The sequence below is a fragment of the Chanos chanos genome, chromosome 2, assembly GCF_902362185.1.
Source record: "Chanos chanos chromosome 2, fChaCha1.1, whole genome shotgun sequence".
NCBI lineage: Eukaryota > Metazoa > Chordata > Actinopteri > Gonorynchiformes > Chanidae > Chanos > Chanos chanos.
This window is the reverse complement of record NC_044496.1, coordinates 24,888,555-24,908,006: the sequence shown is the minus strand read 5'-3', so window position 1 is coordinate 24,908,006 and position 19,452 is coordinate 24,888,555. Positions and strand designations below refer to the sequence as shown.

General features: G+C 43.7%; 1 protein-coding gene across 1 annotated transcript; it reads right to left on the bottom strand.

Moving 5' to 3' along the window:
- Positions 1-4,787: 4,787 nt before the first annotated feature.
- fzd9b (frizzled class receptor 9b) lies at positions 4,788-6,539 on the bottom strand. The gene has a single exon (XM_030766956.1). The coding sequence runs from the start codon at positions 6,537-6,539 to the stop codon at positions 4,788-4,790; it is 1,752 nt and encodes a 583-aa protein (XP_030622816.1).
- Between the last annotated feature and the right edge of the window lie 12,913 nt (positions 6,540-19,452).

Sequence of the window (19,452 nt, the reverse complement as noted above, 5' to 3'; positions counted from 1 at the left end):
CTCTCTGTCTCTCCCTCTCCCTCTCTCTTTCTCTCTGAGGCAGTCTCTCTCTGAGGCAATGTGCTCTCTTTAGGTTAGAGACAAGGGCAGAGAGAGGGAAAGAGACATGAAGAGGATGAGAATAGAAAAAAGGATTTTTATCAGCCTAAAGAGAGTATTTGAAGGAAAACACTTTGCTTGAACATGGCAATGTAAATTTGTATTTTACATCACTGAAGACATAGTTACAGAACGGGAGTTGTCATTAAAAAAAATAAAGATAGAAAGGTGGATTGAGAAACAGAGAGAGAGAGAGTGTTTGTGTACGGTGAGTAAGATGTGCTGTGGGTTACTAAACCACCCATACCTGACTTACTAATTTCCTCCGCTTATTTCTGAGAGCTTTGGCCATCAGTATTACAGAAAATGCTAACAAAGAGCTCCCTGTCCCAAACCCACCAAATATTCCAAATTCTGGGTAGCTTTTAGGACTATTCTGAGAATTTCTCAGTTTGTTTGACTAAAAAATATCTGCAAGATACAGTATTTTCACTCTTATTTTGAAAACACCAATTTTCCAAAACATCTTCAAGCGCTGCCTACATCAAAATTTGTCCTAATGGAACAGTACAGGTTTTGTATGACCATATCAAAATAGGGACGTGAGTGAGTGTGCATATATTTGAATGTGGGGTTTAGAGAAAAAGAACAAGTGGGTGTAGCTTTGTGTTCCACTCTTAGAGTGTGCCCTGGCGTGAGTATACAAGCATACTAGGACTCAGGGGGAAAACAAGGGCTGTGTAAGTGTTCGTAACTTAGAGAGTGTGTAAGTTTGAGTAATCCTGTGAGTGTGTGTGTGTGTGTGTGTGTGTGTCTGTGTGTGTGTTTGAACCCCACAGTTCAGAGACTAGCGTATTTTCATGGAAAGCATCTCTTTGGAACCCTGCAGGTTTTCAATGCGCTCATTTACACATCAAAACACTCCAGGAAAGGGATAGCGCTTGTGGGGTGGGGGAGGGAAGAGAGAGAGACGAGGGAATGGGTGTAATGAGGGTTTGCTTTTATTCTGCTCTCTCTCTTTCTTCTTTCCTGAAGGGTGCATGGATAGTTGGGGGAGAAATAGGTGGGAGTTGGGGGCGGGGGGAATATCCCATAATGATCTGCTTTAAACAGACGTATGACCAGACGGTGCCTCTGTAATCAACCATGCAGACAATCACCCGGCTACCCAAACGAGGCCTCTCAGGAGAGAAACCCAGCTTCCTAAACCAGAACACTCAGAACTTAAACAAGCACCCAGCAACCCAAACCAACTCCGTCAGTCCTTAGACAAGCACCCAGCTACCCAAACCAGCCCCCTCAGTACTTAGACAAGCACCCAGCTACCCAAACCAGCCCCCTCAGTACTTAGACAAGCACCCAGCTACCCAAACCAGCCCCCTCAGTCCTTAGACAAGCACCCAGCTACCCAAACCAGCCCCCTCAGTACTTAGACAAGCACCCAGCTACCCAAACCAGCCCCCTCAGTACTTAAACAAGCACCCAGCAACCCAAACTAGGCCTCTGTCATGCAAGTTTGGATAGCCCTAAGTTATTGAAATGTAGCCTCTAGGCTCCACTGCCTTAAATCTAAAGCAAGCAAGCAGGCACGAACAGGGCTAATTATTACAGTGTAAAAATGATTACATAAAAAACTCAGGGGTGTAAAGGCAGAGGAGTATATTTGGTTCATTTTTGATATTGCACCTCATGTAAGAGGCGAGGTGTACGAGTGTAAAAAGCAAGGCTGTTGCAGATGTGTGTGTGTGCATGCGCGTGCGCGTGTGTGTGTGTGTGAGAGCTTGCGCATGCATTGCTCTGATGTTGACCTCCGGTCTATGATCTGAGAGAGGTGGTTACAAAAGCACCTGCTCCACATCAGCTGTTAGCAACAGGTTCTGGCCATTTAAACTACTGCCACTAGAAGGACACAAACACACACACGCACACGCACACACACGCACACATGCACACACACACACACACACTCATGCCAGTGACGGTGAGATGGCTAGCTGTAGTACGGAATACTAGTGTGGCACATGTGAAAAACTTCCTCCAGAGAAAGAGCTGGAGCTGAAAAATACCAACACACACACACACACACACACACACACAGAGTCAAACAATGTCAGACCAACCCAGACTCTTTCAGCATGTTCTTTTGAATAAGTGAAAAATAAATGGATAGTTCAACTCAGTAATTCTGTCAACTCACGGTAAGTATTCCTTTCTGTTTTGATTATTTTTAGAGACAAAAAAAAATCAATTCCATTATTTATTCTGTACTTTCAATGTCTGCTGGACAAAACATGTACTAAACAAGCAGCCTCACATCAAATCGGTATGTCTGAGCAGAGACATAGCCATTGGAGGTGACTGACATAGGACAGGCCTGTTTTGGAAGCTTTCAGTGCTTTTAACCTGAGAGAAAACAGAGATCAAGGTGTTCATTTAATTTCACATCACTGACTGGAAAGACTATTGAGATGGTTGTTTATGGAGGTGCAAAACTGATTTCAGAAATTTCAAAGCCTGACACAAAGTACCTCACAGAAAATTGGGGAAGATTACTGTTTAGAGTATTTGAATGTCCATGAAGTGAATAAAAACCAAATGAGAATGAGGCAAAATTGTCATTACTTGAGTATATGCTATTTTTTAATACTTTGCCAACCAAAATGTAGGCGCAGAACTTTGTGGTAAGTGTAGAGGTGAAGGAGAGTGTAAAAATACTACAATATTAAGTAGTACAAATGAAATATCGAATGGGCATCCAATATAAAAGAATAATCCTCTTCAATTAAAAGCTATAGGCATTTAATGAGCACTCTCTCTCCGTTTCTCTCTCTCTCTCTCTCCAAGACACACACACAGACACACACACACACACACACACACTATTACATGTCCATCATTTTACGAGGCAATTCTAAATCAACATGCCTCCGATAAAGCGTCGCCTTTATTTCCTTGGATAGTTTACTTCAAAGGAGCGGAGAGGGGGCAGTGAGGAACGCCACGCAACAATACGACTGTCGGAGGGAGGTTAGTCTACTCATTAATGAAATATATTACGAGAAGAACCTCTGCATTTAAAGGTGATGATGCGTGCATTAATACTGAGAAATCCGGGGGACTGTCTGTCGCTCGGTAATTCTCTTTGAGGCTCAGTCCCCTTAGGAAATCTTTGCAGTACAACATACAAGAATAAGGCTTTCTGGTTGGGAACATGAAAGAAAACGGATGCGAGTGGTTCCTTTCTTACAACACAAACAGTTAAACCGATAGATGTTACACGAGAGTCCCAGGTTTTAATAAGACAGTGCCGCGATAACTTAATTGATCAGCATTGAAATCAAACAAAGCCACATTCGCGTGTTACGCTGCCTCAGTTTTCAATGGACAATTCAGAGGCAGTCTATTGAATATTTCTGAAAAAGTCTCTCAGGTTGCTATTTGCATATGAACCGGTGCAATCTTTCAAATGCAAACCGAACTACTTCATCTAAATATTTGCACACTGCTCTGGCGCACCTTTCATGTTTTGAAATACACTACAAGTAAAACCAAAGATGTTCGCGTGTTGCTCTGTCCGTTAGATTAGTTTCGGGGTTTATTGCAAGCGTGGCTTTGGCGGAAAATGAAAACATTATTTGGTTCTCCAGAATAATCACATTAATCAACGGAAGTCCGCCAAAAATGTATACGTACCCAAGTCTAAATCAGTAGGCTACAGAATGTCGTTACTGAGTGTTCTACACGTGGGGATTTTATGCACGTAACTTGAATCTACTATGCAAGTTTGTAACTCTGAAACTCAGAAAGACTTAAGATTTCTTTGACCTGACATGCAACGTCAGCTGGCTAAGATATTAGTTTCGATAGGGAACAAGTTCATATTCACACAGTACAATAGGCTACAGTCCGTGCGAATCGAAATTTTATCGAAAATAAAATAATAATTACAATAATAATAATAAAACCTGACAGGATGTCTAAACCTAACTAAATTGTCGTTCTCCCACCCGTTTAGACGTTTTATTTTTAAGTTAACTCATCAACAGACAATTGTCCAGTCTCCACAATACAGTACAGTCCCTGGGAACATAAAAAGTATGAAAGGGTCAAAATGGAGCGGTTCAAAATATATAGTATATTTTATTGCCTTTTAAAAAGAACGCGTGAAGGCACTTTTTCACTTGGCCATCTGAAGTGTAACTTTACTGACCATTGAGTATTCAATTCAGATCAACTAAAAGTAACCAAGCCCAACCGAAATTAAATATATATATATATATATATATATATATATATATATACAATAAATAATATTTCTTAAACACTTTACTGATGTTTTTAAAGCCATTTTTCGATAATGAAGAACATTTTCCTGTTTCCCAACATGCAAGTCCATTTTGCTCAGCAACTATGTATGAGGGAGTGCATATTTGAACTTCTTAATGCATTTGCATTTTTACAGAAAGCAATATTTAAAGTTCCCATCCCCCCTTTAAAGTATCAAATAACAATTATGTTCACCGTTTATTGAAAGACTATGACTTGGGCTTTCTGTGTCCCCACAGTTTAAACACACAGACTGTTATTTAACACTCACAAATGTTGCCACAGTCCAGCTCTCATGTTGCCACAAACAGAGTGAGTGTAGTCTCTCAGTCTCTATACAGTACAGGTGAGGTCACCAATCTCCCTTTGAGCCCTTACGAGTATCAGCACACTGAAAACATACCCTTTAGTGTGTGCTGCTCTCATACATGTGTGGGGCAGTCTGAATATGGGTCTGTTTTGGACATGTGTAACACCACAGCCGGTGCTTTGTAGTGGCAGTGTGTACTGCTGCAGCTTCCACCGGTACAGGGCTTTCTGCTAGTCCTGTCTGTCAGCTTCCTGCTGCAAAGCCCTTGCCAGGTCTGCAGGGTTTTGGAGCTCCACACCCACACACCACTGGTGATGCCAACCACCAGTGACATGAAGATCTTTAACATAAACACAGCCACCGTTGGAACAGATGATTCCAGAGAGCAATCCTCATTCCTCCGCCCTGGCAAAGTTACACACTTACTCTTCAGGCCCTGGAACTTCCAGTAGTCCATGTTGAGACGCTCGTAGAAATAACAGATGATGACGCAGGTGGCGGGAACAGTGTAGAGGATGGAGTAAATGCCGATCTTTACCATGAGCTTCTCCAGCTTTTCCGTGTTGGTACCTTCAGTCTTCATGACCTTCCGGATGTGGAAGAGCGCCACAAAGCCAGTCAGGATGAAGGATGTGCCAATGACGAGGTAACAGGACAGCGGAACAAGCACAAAACCCGTCAGGGCCCCTACATCCATGCTGCCGACGTAACACAGTCCTGTCAGCTCATCCCCAGCCACCTTCCTCATGGTGAGGATGACAATGGTCTTGAGAGCTGGGATGCCCCAAGCTGCCATGTGAAAGTAACTGCTGTGCGATTCTATTGCCTCATGGCCCCATTTCTTGCCAGCAGCCAGAAACCACGTGAGCGTCAAGATGACCCACCAGATGGAGCTTGCCATGCCAAAGTAGTAGAGAATGAGGAAGACGATGGTGCAGCCGGTGCTTTCCAGACCCTCTTGGATGATGTAAAGCTCACCATTCTCACGGTCACAGGCAATGTTCTCAGCGCCCGCCACTGAGCGGATAATGAAAGCCACAGAATAGACGTTGTAGCACATGGAGAGGAAGATGATGGGACGTTCTGGGTACTGGAAGCGGTGAGGATCCAAGAGGAACGTGAGTACAGTGAAAGCTGTGGAAATGAAGCACAAAGTCGACCACACGGTCATCCAGATGAAGGCAAAGTCTTTATCCTGTCTGGACCAGAACACGTCTACAGCCGAGGAACACCGAGGTGCGCAGGTCTCACTCTTTTCCACATACTGGAACTTCTCTGGATTCTCACAGGTGCCTAGGCTCCCTGCTGAACGTCCGCTCCCTGTGCCAGGCTGCCGGGGTCTAGGAGGCACGGGAAGCATGCCCTCCCCTTTCTTGGTCTCAGTCTTTGTGTCATTCTCGGGAGCCTCCATACACAGGGCATGGGGATCATTTCTAGTTGGAAGTTTAGAACAATTCAGAGAATCAGGCCAGGCATAGTTGAATTTCTCCATGATCGGAGAGCACTTTTGTCTGGCCTGCTCACACATGGGTCTGCAGGCAGGGATTGAGGTGGACACTTTGTCTGTGCACATGGGAGCATACAGGGAGCAGAGGAAAAAACGCAAGTGAACGTCACAGCCATACTCCACAAGAGGGGCAAATTCATTCAGCTTGATGGCTGCCTCCTTCTGATTCTCATGGCCCATGAGGTTGGGCATTCTAGTGAGGTTGTACCCAATACCTTGGCACATAGGGATGACAATAGGCTCACATTTAGCTGGCCTCCCCCGCTCCAAGTCATAGCTGCCTATCTCCAGACTGGAGACAGCAATCACCAACTGACACCAAAGAGAAAACACTATCTTCAGAGGTGATACCCTCATGCTGGCTCCTCTGTTGCCTGGCATATGAAGTCTCGAGTTGTATTATAATATTATGAAGACGCTATGTTTCCATTGCCCGAATTAACTTAAAGTCGATGATAAATCACTTCTCCCTATGCGTTATCTTTCGCTCAGACAGCTGATAAAACGCCTTGTAATAAGGCTGTGTTGCCTAAACAGTCTCGCTTGTATCAGACGACTGAACACGCTTCTGAGAAAAACACAACTCCTGCGGGATGAATGAAGTGCGATACCGATATCCGCTGCTGGTTGATAAATATCCTCGGTAATTTCCAATGAAAGCGACAAAACTCAACCCGTTAATTTAAACCTGGTGCGCACAACACAAAATACATGACGGCACTGAATGATAATATATCGTCTGTAGATGTTCACATAAGCCATTCATTGTTCGAATGCGTGCCATCCGCTTTGGAAGTCGTGAATCCGGTAAGTAGCATGTAGTGGTTTCCGAAGGTCCAAATGTTTATCTTCGCCTTCGTAGGTTCAACCTCCACTCTCTGCTGGCGCAAACTGAACTTTCTCTTTCCTCATCACTGAGTCCTCTAAACTGCGGGGGTGGGCGATTCGTGACGCAGAGATGTTGCCCGCCCATCTTCAACCCCGAAAGCACTCGGATTAGTGTTTTATCAACTACTTAGGGCTCATATAAGGACTATGATTCCCCTAACTCCTTTCTTAGAGCCATATACAGTAATGTAATCATGTTACGTAATTGTTAAACTGTCATACAAGGTAATTTAGCACATTCATTGATTCTTTTATAAATATTAACTGATCAAATCAGAGTTGATTTGTACTAATCAGTCCCACTCTGTAAAACGAACAGGATTCATAGTACAGAACAAGACTAAAATCAGCTGATATAAGGCAGCACTGCAAAAGGTAAATCTGTGAACTGTACACTGTATGTAGAGCGTACCCACCTGATGCTTCGATATGGGTTCGCACCGCAGCCTACCTTGCCTGGTGTTTGTCAGAAACATGCGTTACCAAACGTAAGACTTGTCCTGATTCCACCTGAATTTACTGTCTCTGCTTTCCAGACATTTCATGAAGATTTTTGTTGGAAGTATGGCAAAGAAAGAAAGAAAGAAAGAAAGACGCTTCAGTAGAATGTTCCATCGTTTTAGGTAATTCGAATCAACTAGTTTTCCAGCGTAGAAATTAATTAAGGCATTCCAGCTATGTTTTTCGTAGGAAATTGCAGTGAAAAGACGCGTGGGGTTCCTTTTAAATTAAATTAAATCAAATTAAAGACCAATAGAAATGCTGAACTATCAGCTTACTGAAATACAGCACCGACACCGGTAAAAATTATTTTCGTTGAACGTCGTATTTGCTTTGAAAACACAAAACTTCATACCAGACATGTACAGAAGCAAGAAGGCAGTTGTTACCACCTAGTGGCTGTGTAGCGTACAGCGCTTTTACAGCAGTAAAGGCGATTGAGCTCTCACGAAATCGCCCGTCAGTGTGTCCTACGCTTCAGTGCAGTTGCCGTAATCATGTGGGCAGCCAGGACTATAAGTTTGATCCCAAAATGATCTAAAAAAATTTTTAAATTTAACCTTACTGAAAACTGTGGTCACGACCTCTGATTTAGGTCCTTATGTAGGCTCTGATATAAAGACATAAGCACATTAATTACACTACATAGACATTAGATATCAGAGTTTAAATTCGATGGTTATCTAAGACATCAAGTAATCTTATTTAAATTAAACAGTTATGTTTTCATTCGTGGGACTGTGCATCGGCTCCTTTATAGTATCTAGAGTCCATCTGACCACAAATGTCTTCACCCAGTTCATTGGCAGAATAAAGTCTTTACACTTCAAAGAGAAGTGTACTGAGAACCGTCTATTTGTTTTTCACAAATGAGGTTGCGTTAGGCATTAAACCGCTCTCATTGCTTAGTGTTATAATGTGGCTGTTTATCAGATCTGGCTTCCGTGGAGAGAGCCCCTGCTCTGCCTTGAAGTCACACAGAGTGATTCTGATAGCTATCCAGCCCAAAGAGGAAGTACATTCCAGACTGTACGACAGGGCGATGTTATCAGGTGCTTTTTTAGAAATCGCATCCATTTTTTTTTTTTTTTGGAAAAAGTATCGTCTTATTAGCACATGCACTCAGCAGGCTGTTTTTTTAGGGGTCTGTTTTTGAAGCTGACGTTTGAAAAACTTCAGAGAGGAAAAGGACAAACTGAACTGGAAAGGGCTGCCTAGATCCCTAAATCCTTCTCCCAGCCTATGGGACCTTCAAAAAGAGCTTATTTGAGATCTCTATCAGGATAAAATGACCTGCTCTGCATGACACCTAGTAGAAAGTTTTTCCACCTGCTTTACCTTGTCAGTCTTTTACTTTTGTATAGTGAAAAACTTTACTGTCAAGTTGTTAGACAGACCCACGACTAGAGCCATTCATTCTAAAAACAAACACTCAAAAGAGATAGGGCCACCATGACAGAATATCCTGGCTCTGTGTTGCTGGAGGCATGTGTATCCTCAGACACCCGGTCTAATGTATCTCAGTGCTCTTTAGCTGTCACCCTTTATCAAACCACCACTCTGGACTGTGACACCACTCGACCCGAGCATAACCCAGGCCTCAAAATCCTGATTCTCTGGAAAAGCAGAGGGGACACCATTTGATAAGAGTGACTGACACACGAGAGCTTTTAATGGCGCTATGGTTTGGAGAGAGCTCAGTGTGTTTAATGGATCTTTGTCATTGGAGGACAGACTTGGAGTAGTGCTTGACTCTCAAGCTGTAGGTCACTGTTGACTCATGAGATACTCTTGAAGAATTATTTGTGGTTGTGGAACCAGGTCCTGACCCAGGATAACAGAGGCATGAAAACAATGCAAACGTACTAACAATGAGAAGGAGAGAGGGTGGGTTTAACCCCCCCCCCACCCCCCCCCAATGCTTTATCTCTACAGGAAAACAGAGAAGCTTTCAAGATAACTATCAGGTAGACGCTGATACTTTACACAAAGGTTATATCAGTGAGATTACTGATTGTTAATCTACCCTCCTCATACAAATATGTGAAGGCTGGAATTATATCCCTTTTATAGAGTGTGGACAAACTGTAAAATGCAGACATGCAGATTATTGTTCTGCAGTTTCTCTGAGTGAAAACTGTGGTCTAGCGCTCAACATAATTAGGTGCTGATAGTCATATGGTAATAAATATCAATCTTTTCCAGACAGAGTCCTCACTGTGATTATGCACTTGTCTTTTGAAATGACACTGAAGGAGGACCACTACGGAGTGACAGCTGGGACTAACTGTCTCTCAACACTCCCTAAAATAGAGTTAAATGGAGTTGAAACCAAGTTCATACTCTCATTTCCTGAGAATACAGATTAGGGCTCCTATGTGGGCTGTCCCAGGGGAGAACAAGAGTCAGAATTAACACAGCCCACAAAATAATCCTAGTCCCACTCCTGTGAACAATTCCACCACACACACACACACACACACACACACACACACACACACACACACACAGACACAGACACACACACACGCACACACGCACACAAACACACAGACAGTATCACAGACAGACAGTCTTCATTTTCTGTACTGGATCTCAAATTGCCAAACTGTCAACATTATAACTATCCTTCATAATAACATAAACTCATCTTTTATTTCACACTCTCATCAGAAAAGTTTCCATTAGGGGGCTATGTAATTATAGTCTTCCCATTTGTCTGATCATATATCACTCACACATACACAAAAACACACACAGTGAGACAGAAGGAGCTGTCGTGAGTGTGTGTGTGCGCGCGCGCGCGTGTGCTTTGACAGGCCCGACTCAGAGAGGATGGATGGCTCTGATTATTACTATGTAATGTAATGGGAAACCTGTTCTCCGCCAGAGACTCACATCTGGAGCTGTCCTGAAACACACACACCACACACAATGCCATATTGTTACTGCTTTGATTATGTAATTAACTTTACTGCAGTCACTCTGCCCCAACCTTCCAGTCTTTCTCTCTAGGGAAAAGAACAGTCAGGCAGTGGTAACCCTCTCTACTGTGATACCTCACTGTTTCCACTGAGTGTGTGTTTGAGAGCAAGCGTGTCTGTATTATCACTCCACGGTTTCACTCTGTCTGTATCATTTAGAGAAGGTAAAGAACAGAGAGAGAGAGAGAGAAAGAGACTTTATCCTTTACCTGTGAACCACAACGCATTCCTCCACACAATCTCTCCACACATCTGTGTTCTCCATCCCTCTCACATACACATAGAGAGAGAGAGATAATGCTCTTTACAGCTCCTGTGGCAAGTAGACAGAGGGGGGAACAAAACGGTCACCTCAAGCTAGGAGCAAAAAAAAAAAAACCCCTTAATGCGCAAGAGGAAAAGAGAGAGAGAGAGAGAGAGAGAGAGAGAGACTCATGAGCGCCACTGTGCCTCTGAGGCGGGGGACCCCAGCTGCGTGGTCTGACTCCTCAGAAATATGCACAGTTAATGAGGTGCCAAGGAAAGCAAATATTTTTGAGGGACTTCAAAAAAATAATAAATGGGGAAGGAAAAGGGGCCTTTTGACTCTGAAATCTCTGAAACGAGGGATTCATCGGCTACGGACCTCTCGCCCTAGTCTCCCTGCGTATCAAAATATACATAAGAGTACCAAGTGCTGCTGACGAGAAGTACAGTGTGTCTCACACCAAAAACCTTAGGAGCTGGCCACTCATTCCCCTCTGTATCCCTCACCTCAAAGTTTAAAAAAAGAGAGAGAGAGAGAGAAAGCAAACAAGAAAGAGAGACATGAGAATTGGTGAAGAAGAAACAAAGTGAGAGGGAGTGTTTGGGCGATAAAGGGAATGAATGAGAAACTGTGGAGGGGAGGGGGGGGAGAGAATGTGATGAGAAATATCTCAATTTTCAGGAGTTAGCCTTCACCTCATTGTTTTTGAAAGCTGAACTTTCTGGGCAAACTCTCGGCTTCCTTTAGTCCTCCACAGGGAGCAATGTAATGGAAAGCAATACAGCCATGTGGTCAAGTTTGTTCCAAGTGAGGTGTGCGAGCGTGCATGTGTGTGCGTACGTGTATGTATAAACGTGCGTCGAGGTCAGAGCGTGGTCATGAGGGGGTTAAGGGGTGCTGCCAGGGGGGCATAGTGACCATGCTTGTATGTTTTTCCAGCCCCTCAGGTTTCCAATGGACACAGCGAGGATGGGCGGCGGAGAAAAGCCGTGTGCAGGTCTGCCAAGGCCGTAGAGCCAGTGAGGATGTTCCACATTCTCCATTCCCAGAATGCGAGTTCTCAGCAAGCCGTGTGCGTTTGTGAACAGTGGGGTCGGCTGTATTTCACTACAGGGTCACAGTGAGCTGAATCGGAATGTCCAGCACTAATTTAGTGCTCAAGATCAGACAAGTATAATGAGACAAGATGGTACAGGGCAAATTAGAGCCAGAGTAGTATGGGGATGCTACCTTGATTGGCTGAGTGTGACTTTCAGACATTTGCATTCCCTCATTCATTTTATTCAATGTGACTGTACAGTTCTATGAACTTTTTTATTACTTTTGTGTGTGTTTGTAATTTTATGTTTTGTGCCCTATTTATAACTCATGACACAGTTACGGAGTTATAGAATCTCATGACTTTGAATGAAGCAATAACAATAGTCTTTTTAAAATGGATGGAATAGCATCTGTAGATGAATTAGATGTTCAGGGCTGTTAGTGTCAATTTCTAGGGAGAGAGAGGGAGAGAGAGAGTGAAAGAGTTGGCAGCATGTGTGTCTGATTGAAAGAGGAGAGGAGCATCACAGTGTGGGTGGCTCTGCATGTCTCAGGCATCCGTGAGTAAATCAGCTCTGCTGTCAGAAGGCCATGAATAGCTGCCCAATAAGCTCAATTAACAGAGAGATACTCTGAATCCATGTCCTTCCATCAGCCATCAGCACCTTCACCGCACACACACACACACACACACACACACACACACACACACACCTCCCAACTCCTGGACTTCTATATGTGGAGAGGACACCTGACTGTCTGTTATCAGTCCAACACAACACACACACACTCTCACTCACTCTCTCTCTCTCTCTCTCTCTCTCTCTCCCCTTCTCTGTGTCTCTCTTTCTGTCTCTCTCTCTCCCTCTCTTTCTGTCTCTCTCTCACACACACATACACTCCTTGTATTGTCTCACAAATGGAAGATCTATTAATACTTCTGAACCTGGCAACAGACGTGGGAAAACAAGCCTGCGGCCCACTCTTTCCTATCTGTCTGTGAGGGTGTGTGTTTATGAGCGCAAGTGAGTATGTGTGTATACTAAAGTGTGTGTGAAGGTATGTGTGTATACAGGTTTGGGTGTGTGCACTTTACAAGGCTGTCGCTTCTTAAGTTTCCTCAGACTGAAGCTCATGCAGGAACAGTGTAGTCACTAAGAGTGTGAAGGCTGCTCTGACATTACAAGTTCTCTTTGTGCTGTTTTAGCCATTGGCAATCTTAAATGTAGCTCCATAGGAGTTATTTACAGACATGAAAAAACCCAAACAAACAAACAAAAAAAATCACACAGAAAACTGTGATTTACTTTGAACAACAATTCACAAATCCTGAGGTGTTTGGTGTTGAGCTTCAGAATTCCAGATTAAAATTCCAGAATTCCAGCATCTCAGAAACAAGCATCACCCAGGATCTTTACTTTTGGTGTAGACCATCTTTCTAAGACTTGAAAGGAGTTTTTTTCCCATAGCTTTTATTACATGAGAATGAACTAATCTGACTAATCTGAGACTTTATTGCTGTGTGTACTTTGCAGTAATTTACTGAATCGTGAGAGTTTTAAGGGAGTGAGAGTTGCTCTGGGCAGCAGGGCAAGGACGATTGGAGGGCAAAGTTAGTATGACAGCAGCACTATCTTTACTGAGATTAAAATAAATTATTACACCTCCAACTTCACGCGCACACACACACACACACACCCCTCTCTACACATCAACACAGTCTTCCCTCTTCCCATCAGTCAACCCCCCCACACCCAACCCCCACATCACATTGCCAACACTGCTGGCGGGCCAAACAAGTCCTATTAATAAAGTGTGGATGGATGGTCCAGTCAGGTGGCTGGAACACATTTTGTCTCTGTGTGTGTATGTGTGTTTGTGTGTGTTTGTGTTTGTGCGCATGCGTGTTTGTGTGTGAGACAGTGTGTCTGTCTGTGCATGGATCTGCTGATGAAACAAAGTGTGTGTGTGGGTATTTGTGAGTGTGAGTTGTAGAATGCCACAGAATGACATATGACACACAGAGGGACAGCTCTAATGTGGAGCACAGGAGAACTGTTGCTGTCATTGTGGGTCTTAAGGCTGTCAGTGCAGGAGACATACTGAAGAAGACAACCATATCTGTAGTCCTCACTGAACACAGCTGCCCAGGTCAACACCTCAACAGGCTTCCAACCTGTTAAGCTACTGTTAAGACCTTGGGCAGTTATGACGGTAAATGTAAGCACCTGTTCTTGAATATGAAAGAAACCACTTCATATTAAAGAGTGACCATGTGATCATCATGGGCCATTGCAGCCTATTAGAGATGGTGCTTGAACAAAAGTGGTCACTACAACCTGTTATTTCAAATGATGCAATTCCAACCTATGCGTGTGTATTTTTCTGTATGAGATGTTTCGTTACGCTTTCCGTGTCAAGATTGGTTTTCGACACTGAGCAAACGTATCTGCAGTTTCTTGTCTTGACCACGTGCCGCATGAGTTGGCCACCAGGCCCCTCTATGTGCTGTAAGTTTAAACTGCTGTTGTTCAAGCCTGCTGATGGTACTGTCTATCAGAGAGGAAATGAGACAAGTTTAATTGGCTCCTGTAGCCTCCTCCTCCTGCTCCTCCTTCTACTTGCTCTCAACGGAGGTGCTGTATTCATCAAGTCAAGGTCCTGGTTGGGCAGCCCTTCTTAGAGAATGCTTTGAAAAAAAATGGAAACCATTTGAAAATACCAATGTGTTATTTCTTGTTCTTTATTTTTCTGGGTGAACAAGGCTGCCTTCAGGCGCGTAGATAATTGATTCAGTGTCTCCTTCAGTGGGGAGAGAGAGAAAAAAGTGAGACTTTAAATGGTGGAGAGAGAGAGAGGATCAGTTAGACTCTAAAACCTCAAAACCACAAACCTTCCTGAGCTTCATGTACTGAACCTAGAGAGGCCCAAATGGTAACCATGTCTCCTCATCCCAGATGAAAACAAAGATCCATCAATACAGTCATTAATGACTGGAAACTACAGCCTCTCGTTTTTCACAGTTACGAGTCTTTCCGACAGTTCAAATAAGTCGGATTTTGGCTGTGTGTATGTGTGTAGAATAAAAAGAGAATAACTATCCCCAGTTTAGCATGAGACCCGTGCATGCTCTGCTCACGTTTCAGAATTCTACGTTCTAAATTCCAAATGGAATCTTTTCCCAGTTTCTTGTGGACAACTGATATATGACATCACCACGTTCACAGAGAGACCCTGTCACTGGAGGACATTAGAATAGGACAATCTCAACTGCCTTTTCCAGGGTCACAGTGATGCTCTCCCATTCACTGGTTCAGTTCAGGATAGCAAAGCTCCGGTGCTCCGGGACTCCGGTGATACCAAGCAAAGGATGATTTGTTTTGTTTTGTTTGGTTTTGAAACCATGCAAACATTTGACACCTTGGAGAGACATCAAAGTGAGCAGTTTTGGAGTGTAATAAGACATGTGAAAGTACCATGCGGGATTCTGAGAGGGGGCGACGCCTGCTTGTTCTGGGAGACGAGAGCTGAGACACTGCGATGAATGAGACAATGGATTTTTCCATGAGAATGAGAGACATCAGACATGCCGCTTCTGCATATCTGATTTTCATCTGCCTGTGTAACACATATACACATGTGCGCGCGCGCACAAACACACATACACACACACACACACACACACACACACACACACACACACACACACACACACACACTCACTAAGAGAGGCTATTTCTTTGTGTCATCTCAGGCTTAGGCAGAAAGAACACTCTTTGATTTAGGTTCTGGCACTCAAGGCAGACTCTCAGTATGTTTTCCTAAGAACAGGAAGCTCATAAAAAGCACAGGTTCCTAAATTACTGTCACTCAAAGGGTTCCTTTCTCTCTCTTTCGCCCTCTTCTCCGCCCCCCTTCATCCCCCTCTCCTCCACATTCAAACCAATGGGGTCTTTCTCTCTCGTTCCTGGTTCTGGACGGGGCAGAGTAAACATTGAGACCTTTTCTGCGTATAAAGACTTGATTCTTTTCCTCTCCGTGTTTAAAAATGGATACAAAGAAAAATGGGTAATGATAATTTTTGGCATATGGCAGTGAGAGCCAACCAGACAGTGTAGTTCCTTGTTCTCCAAGTGTCTAAGATTTCTGAAGAAAGAGGTTTGTGTGCGAAGACCAGCAGGAGTTACGCTTTGCATGTGGCACCTTTTGGATTTTTCTCTGCGTCCCTACATGTCTGAAAAAGGGAAAGTTTGGAAAGAGAAATGGGATTCATGGGTCATATTTAGTATTCGGTGCCAGGGAGGATGTTCCAGGCAGGATGTTTATAGTTTCACAGGGTGCCAGGTTGACAGTAAGTCTCCAAAACCAGGAAAAATCCAGAAACATTAAACAAGCAACAAGCCAAAGACTTGATGGTAGACTGAGACTGTATGTCTGCAGGATACATGATGAGCCATATAATTATTTGACTGTAGTTATAGACCTTATCTTCTTTTTCATATCCTTATCTTAATCCCTGAGTGCATGTCCTCCAAACCTTAAACAGGACTCCTCCTAGACAAGAGGAGCTCAGCTGTCCTGACCTGCAGTTCAAACAGTGAAATGGAGCAGAGATACCTCCTGCTGGGAGTATGTCTGCCTATCAGAACATCTCAACTGAGAGAGAGAGAGAGAGAGAAAGAGAGAGGGAGAGAGAGACTGACAGGAGCTAAGAGGAGGTGTCACTGCTCCAGCAACTTCTGAGCTGATACAGGCACACAGGGACAGGAAAAACAGAGAGGTGAGGGGGGCAGGAGGGGGAGAGAGAGAGAGAGAGAGAGAGAGAGAGAGAGAGGTGGAGAACAAGCAGTCATGGAAGGCAGGCACAGAACAATGAGAAGATCAACTCATATAGAAACAATGGATTATCTTCAAAGTTCACTGAGTGAGGAATGTCTATAAATGCTCTGTCATCAGAAATGGGAAAAAACACTTCACAGAGTCACTCATCTCGGCAGAGACAGGGAGATGTTTAACACACACACACACACACAGTAGAAGATAACTCAGGACTATCTGTGGATATCACACTGTTGACCAATAGAGAAAAGAAGGGAACAGGAGGAGCTGGGAGAATAAAGAGAGACAGTGACAAGTGAGAGTAAACAGTGTAGGAGAGAGAGAGTGGGGATTGACTGTCAGAGGACTTCTGATCGAGAGAGGAAAAACAGAGTTTGGGTCAGGGATGATAGCTAATCCTGTGCTGTCGCTACTGAGGACGAAAGGGACGATGATCAGATGCAGCTATAGGTCAGAATATCAAAGGATTTTCATTAAATGTCTAGATGTTCAGTGCTGAATAACAAACCTTGAAGAGACATCAAAGTGAGTCTTTTCTGAATGTAACAGAACATATTGAAATGGTATGCGGATAAGGCCATGCTACTACTGAAGATGATGAGGATGAGGATGATGATGATGACCTTTGCCAAAGCTTTCACAGAAATCTCAGTGAGGACAGTTGACTATACTGGCACATTCAGGTCCATTCAATGCAAATGAGTTTTTGCAAGTATTTTTTTTTCTTAAACTGCTAAAGGACATTTAGATTTAAATTCCGCAAAGAATCCTGATTATGATCTACCCTACAATAAGGTGACCGCATGATTGTTTTATCTGAGGCAGCAGAGTGTGTTTTGTGTTGTGCTATGTTTCCAAAGAATTTGTGCATTTGCTGATAATAGTACCACAGTGGTTTGGATAGTACAATTGAAGCTGAAAAAAAAAGGAAAGAAAAACTGGAACCCCCATCTGTGATGGATTGGAGAAAGAGAATGGCCAAAAACAGCAGCAGAGGTTACCAAAACCCCCAGATAGAGCAGAACAATACGGTGTCAGTTCAATTCAGCAGTGAGGTGAAACGTGGCATGGCACTGCTGTCTTGCAGGGCAAACACGCTCTGTTGACACTTGTCACAACACGATTCTCAGCTTTACTTACACCCTCATGCCGAAGGAATACACTGTCAAGAAGCCTTATGCCTAAAAATAAAATTTAAAAAAAAGAAAAGAAATAAGCGAATGAGTAGCAACTGCTTTAATTGACACCTCATGTGTATTGGTAGACTGTGTGTGGACACCCCCCTGTTTGGCTGTGTGATTGGCCCATAGTGAGCAGTTCATTACGTGAGGTGTGAGAACACAAAGCAGGCATTCAGGTCAAGCCAGCAGACACGGGGCCATGCTGACGGCCGCTGGAGGTGTGTGGGAGGGTGAATATGAAACACAGAGGCCACGGATGGGTGGGGTGTGTGTGTGTGTGTGTGGGGGGGGGGGGGGGGGGGGGGGGGGGGGGGGGGGGGGGGGGGGTGGAGGTTTGATATGAAATGCCACAGGCTGTTTGTCTTGTAATTGTCCCAGAGACTGTTTATTTTTCAGCCAGTCATCCTCCCTCCAAGGCCTTCACCCATATCTCCATCTGTAGCTCCTACCCGGTCCATCCGTTCTGTCCGTCCGATCCTGCCAAAACCACTGGAAAAGTGATCCTCGCACTCCAGCAGACCAGCTTGTGTGGGCAACAGTACATGCTGTTCTTAACAATGGTCCACATCAGCTTTGTGTATTTTGAGGACCTTGGAGACTCCATAATCAAAGTTGATCCAAAAAGAAAAAAAGAATTTCCCATTTGACAGTGTAGCCATTTTAAGCCACTTTGTGTTGTCCAACTTTTCTGGCACTAATGTCACAAATTAGCAACTGATAAACAGTCGGTTGTTATAAATGTCCAGAACACAATTGTGGTTATAGAGTAATACTTGAGCCAAACCAAAGTTTATGAATAGAAAAATGCATTTATTTTATAACAGTAAAGTCGTTCAGACCAAGACTAAGCATAGTGGACAATAGTGCTTCAAAATCTTGTCTCAGGTCTGTCTAAGTTTGTTTCTCATTTAAAAACCCACTGTTCCATTTGGATCAGTCTGAGTTCATACAGAGAGCACAAACACACACACACACACACACACACACACACACACACACACACAAACTATCCAATTACGCATACCCGAACAAGCAGCCCGTTCATGCAGCTAACCTGACCTTACCTTCAGTTCCTGATTCATTATTAATATGACTGGGTCCTTAAAACCCCATAGTTTCCCCTGGTTCTGGACACACACGCACACATGCGCGCGCGCATGCCACACACACACACACACACACACAGACACAAACGCACATGCTCATGCACACGCGCGTGCACACACACACACACACACACACACACACACACACACAAAGAGTGGAGTCAGACACAGCCCGAGAGACAAACAGACAGACAGAGAAAGAATACCCCTTTCTGAAAACACATGTATCACATAGAAATGTGTCTAGGAATGAAAGGTGTCTTTTATTCTGTGCAAACTGTGGCAGTAACTCCTTCTGGGTATTGGTTAAACTGACAATCTGTAAGCAATTACACAATGCACACATAGAAAACAGGCCTTTTTGTGCAGAATGAGAGTTCAAATGAAAACAAGAACAGCGTTTTAGCAGCACCATCATCTGTTTACTTCATTCATAACCTTACTCTTTTAACCGCAAACAGAAGGAGGGAGGAAGTCAGAATG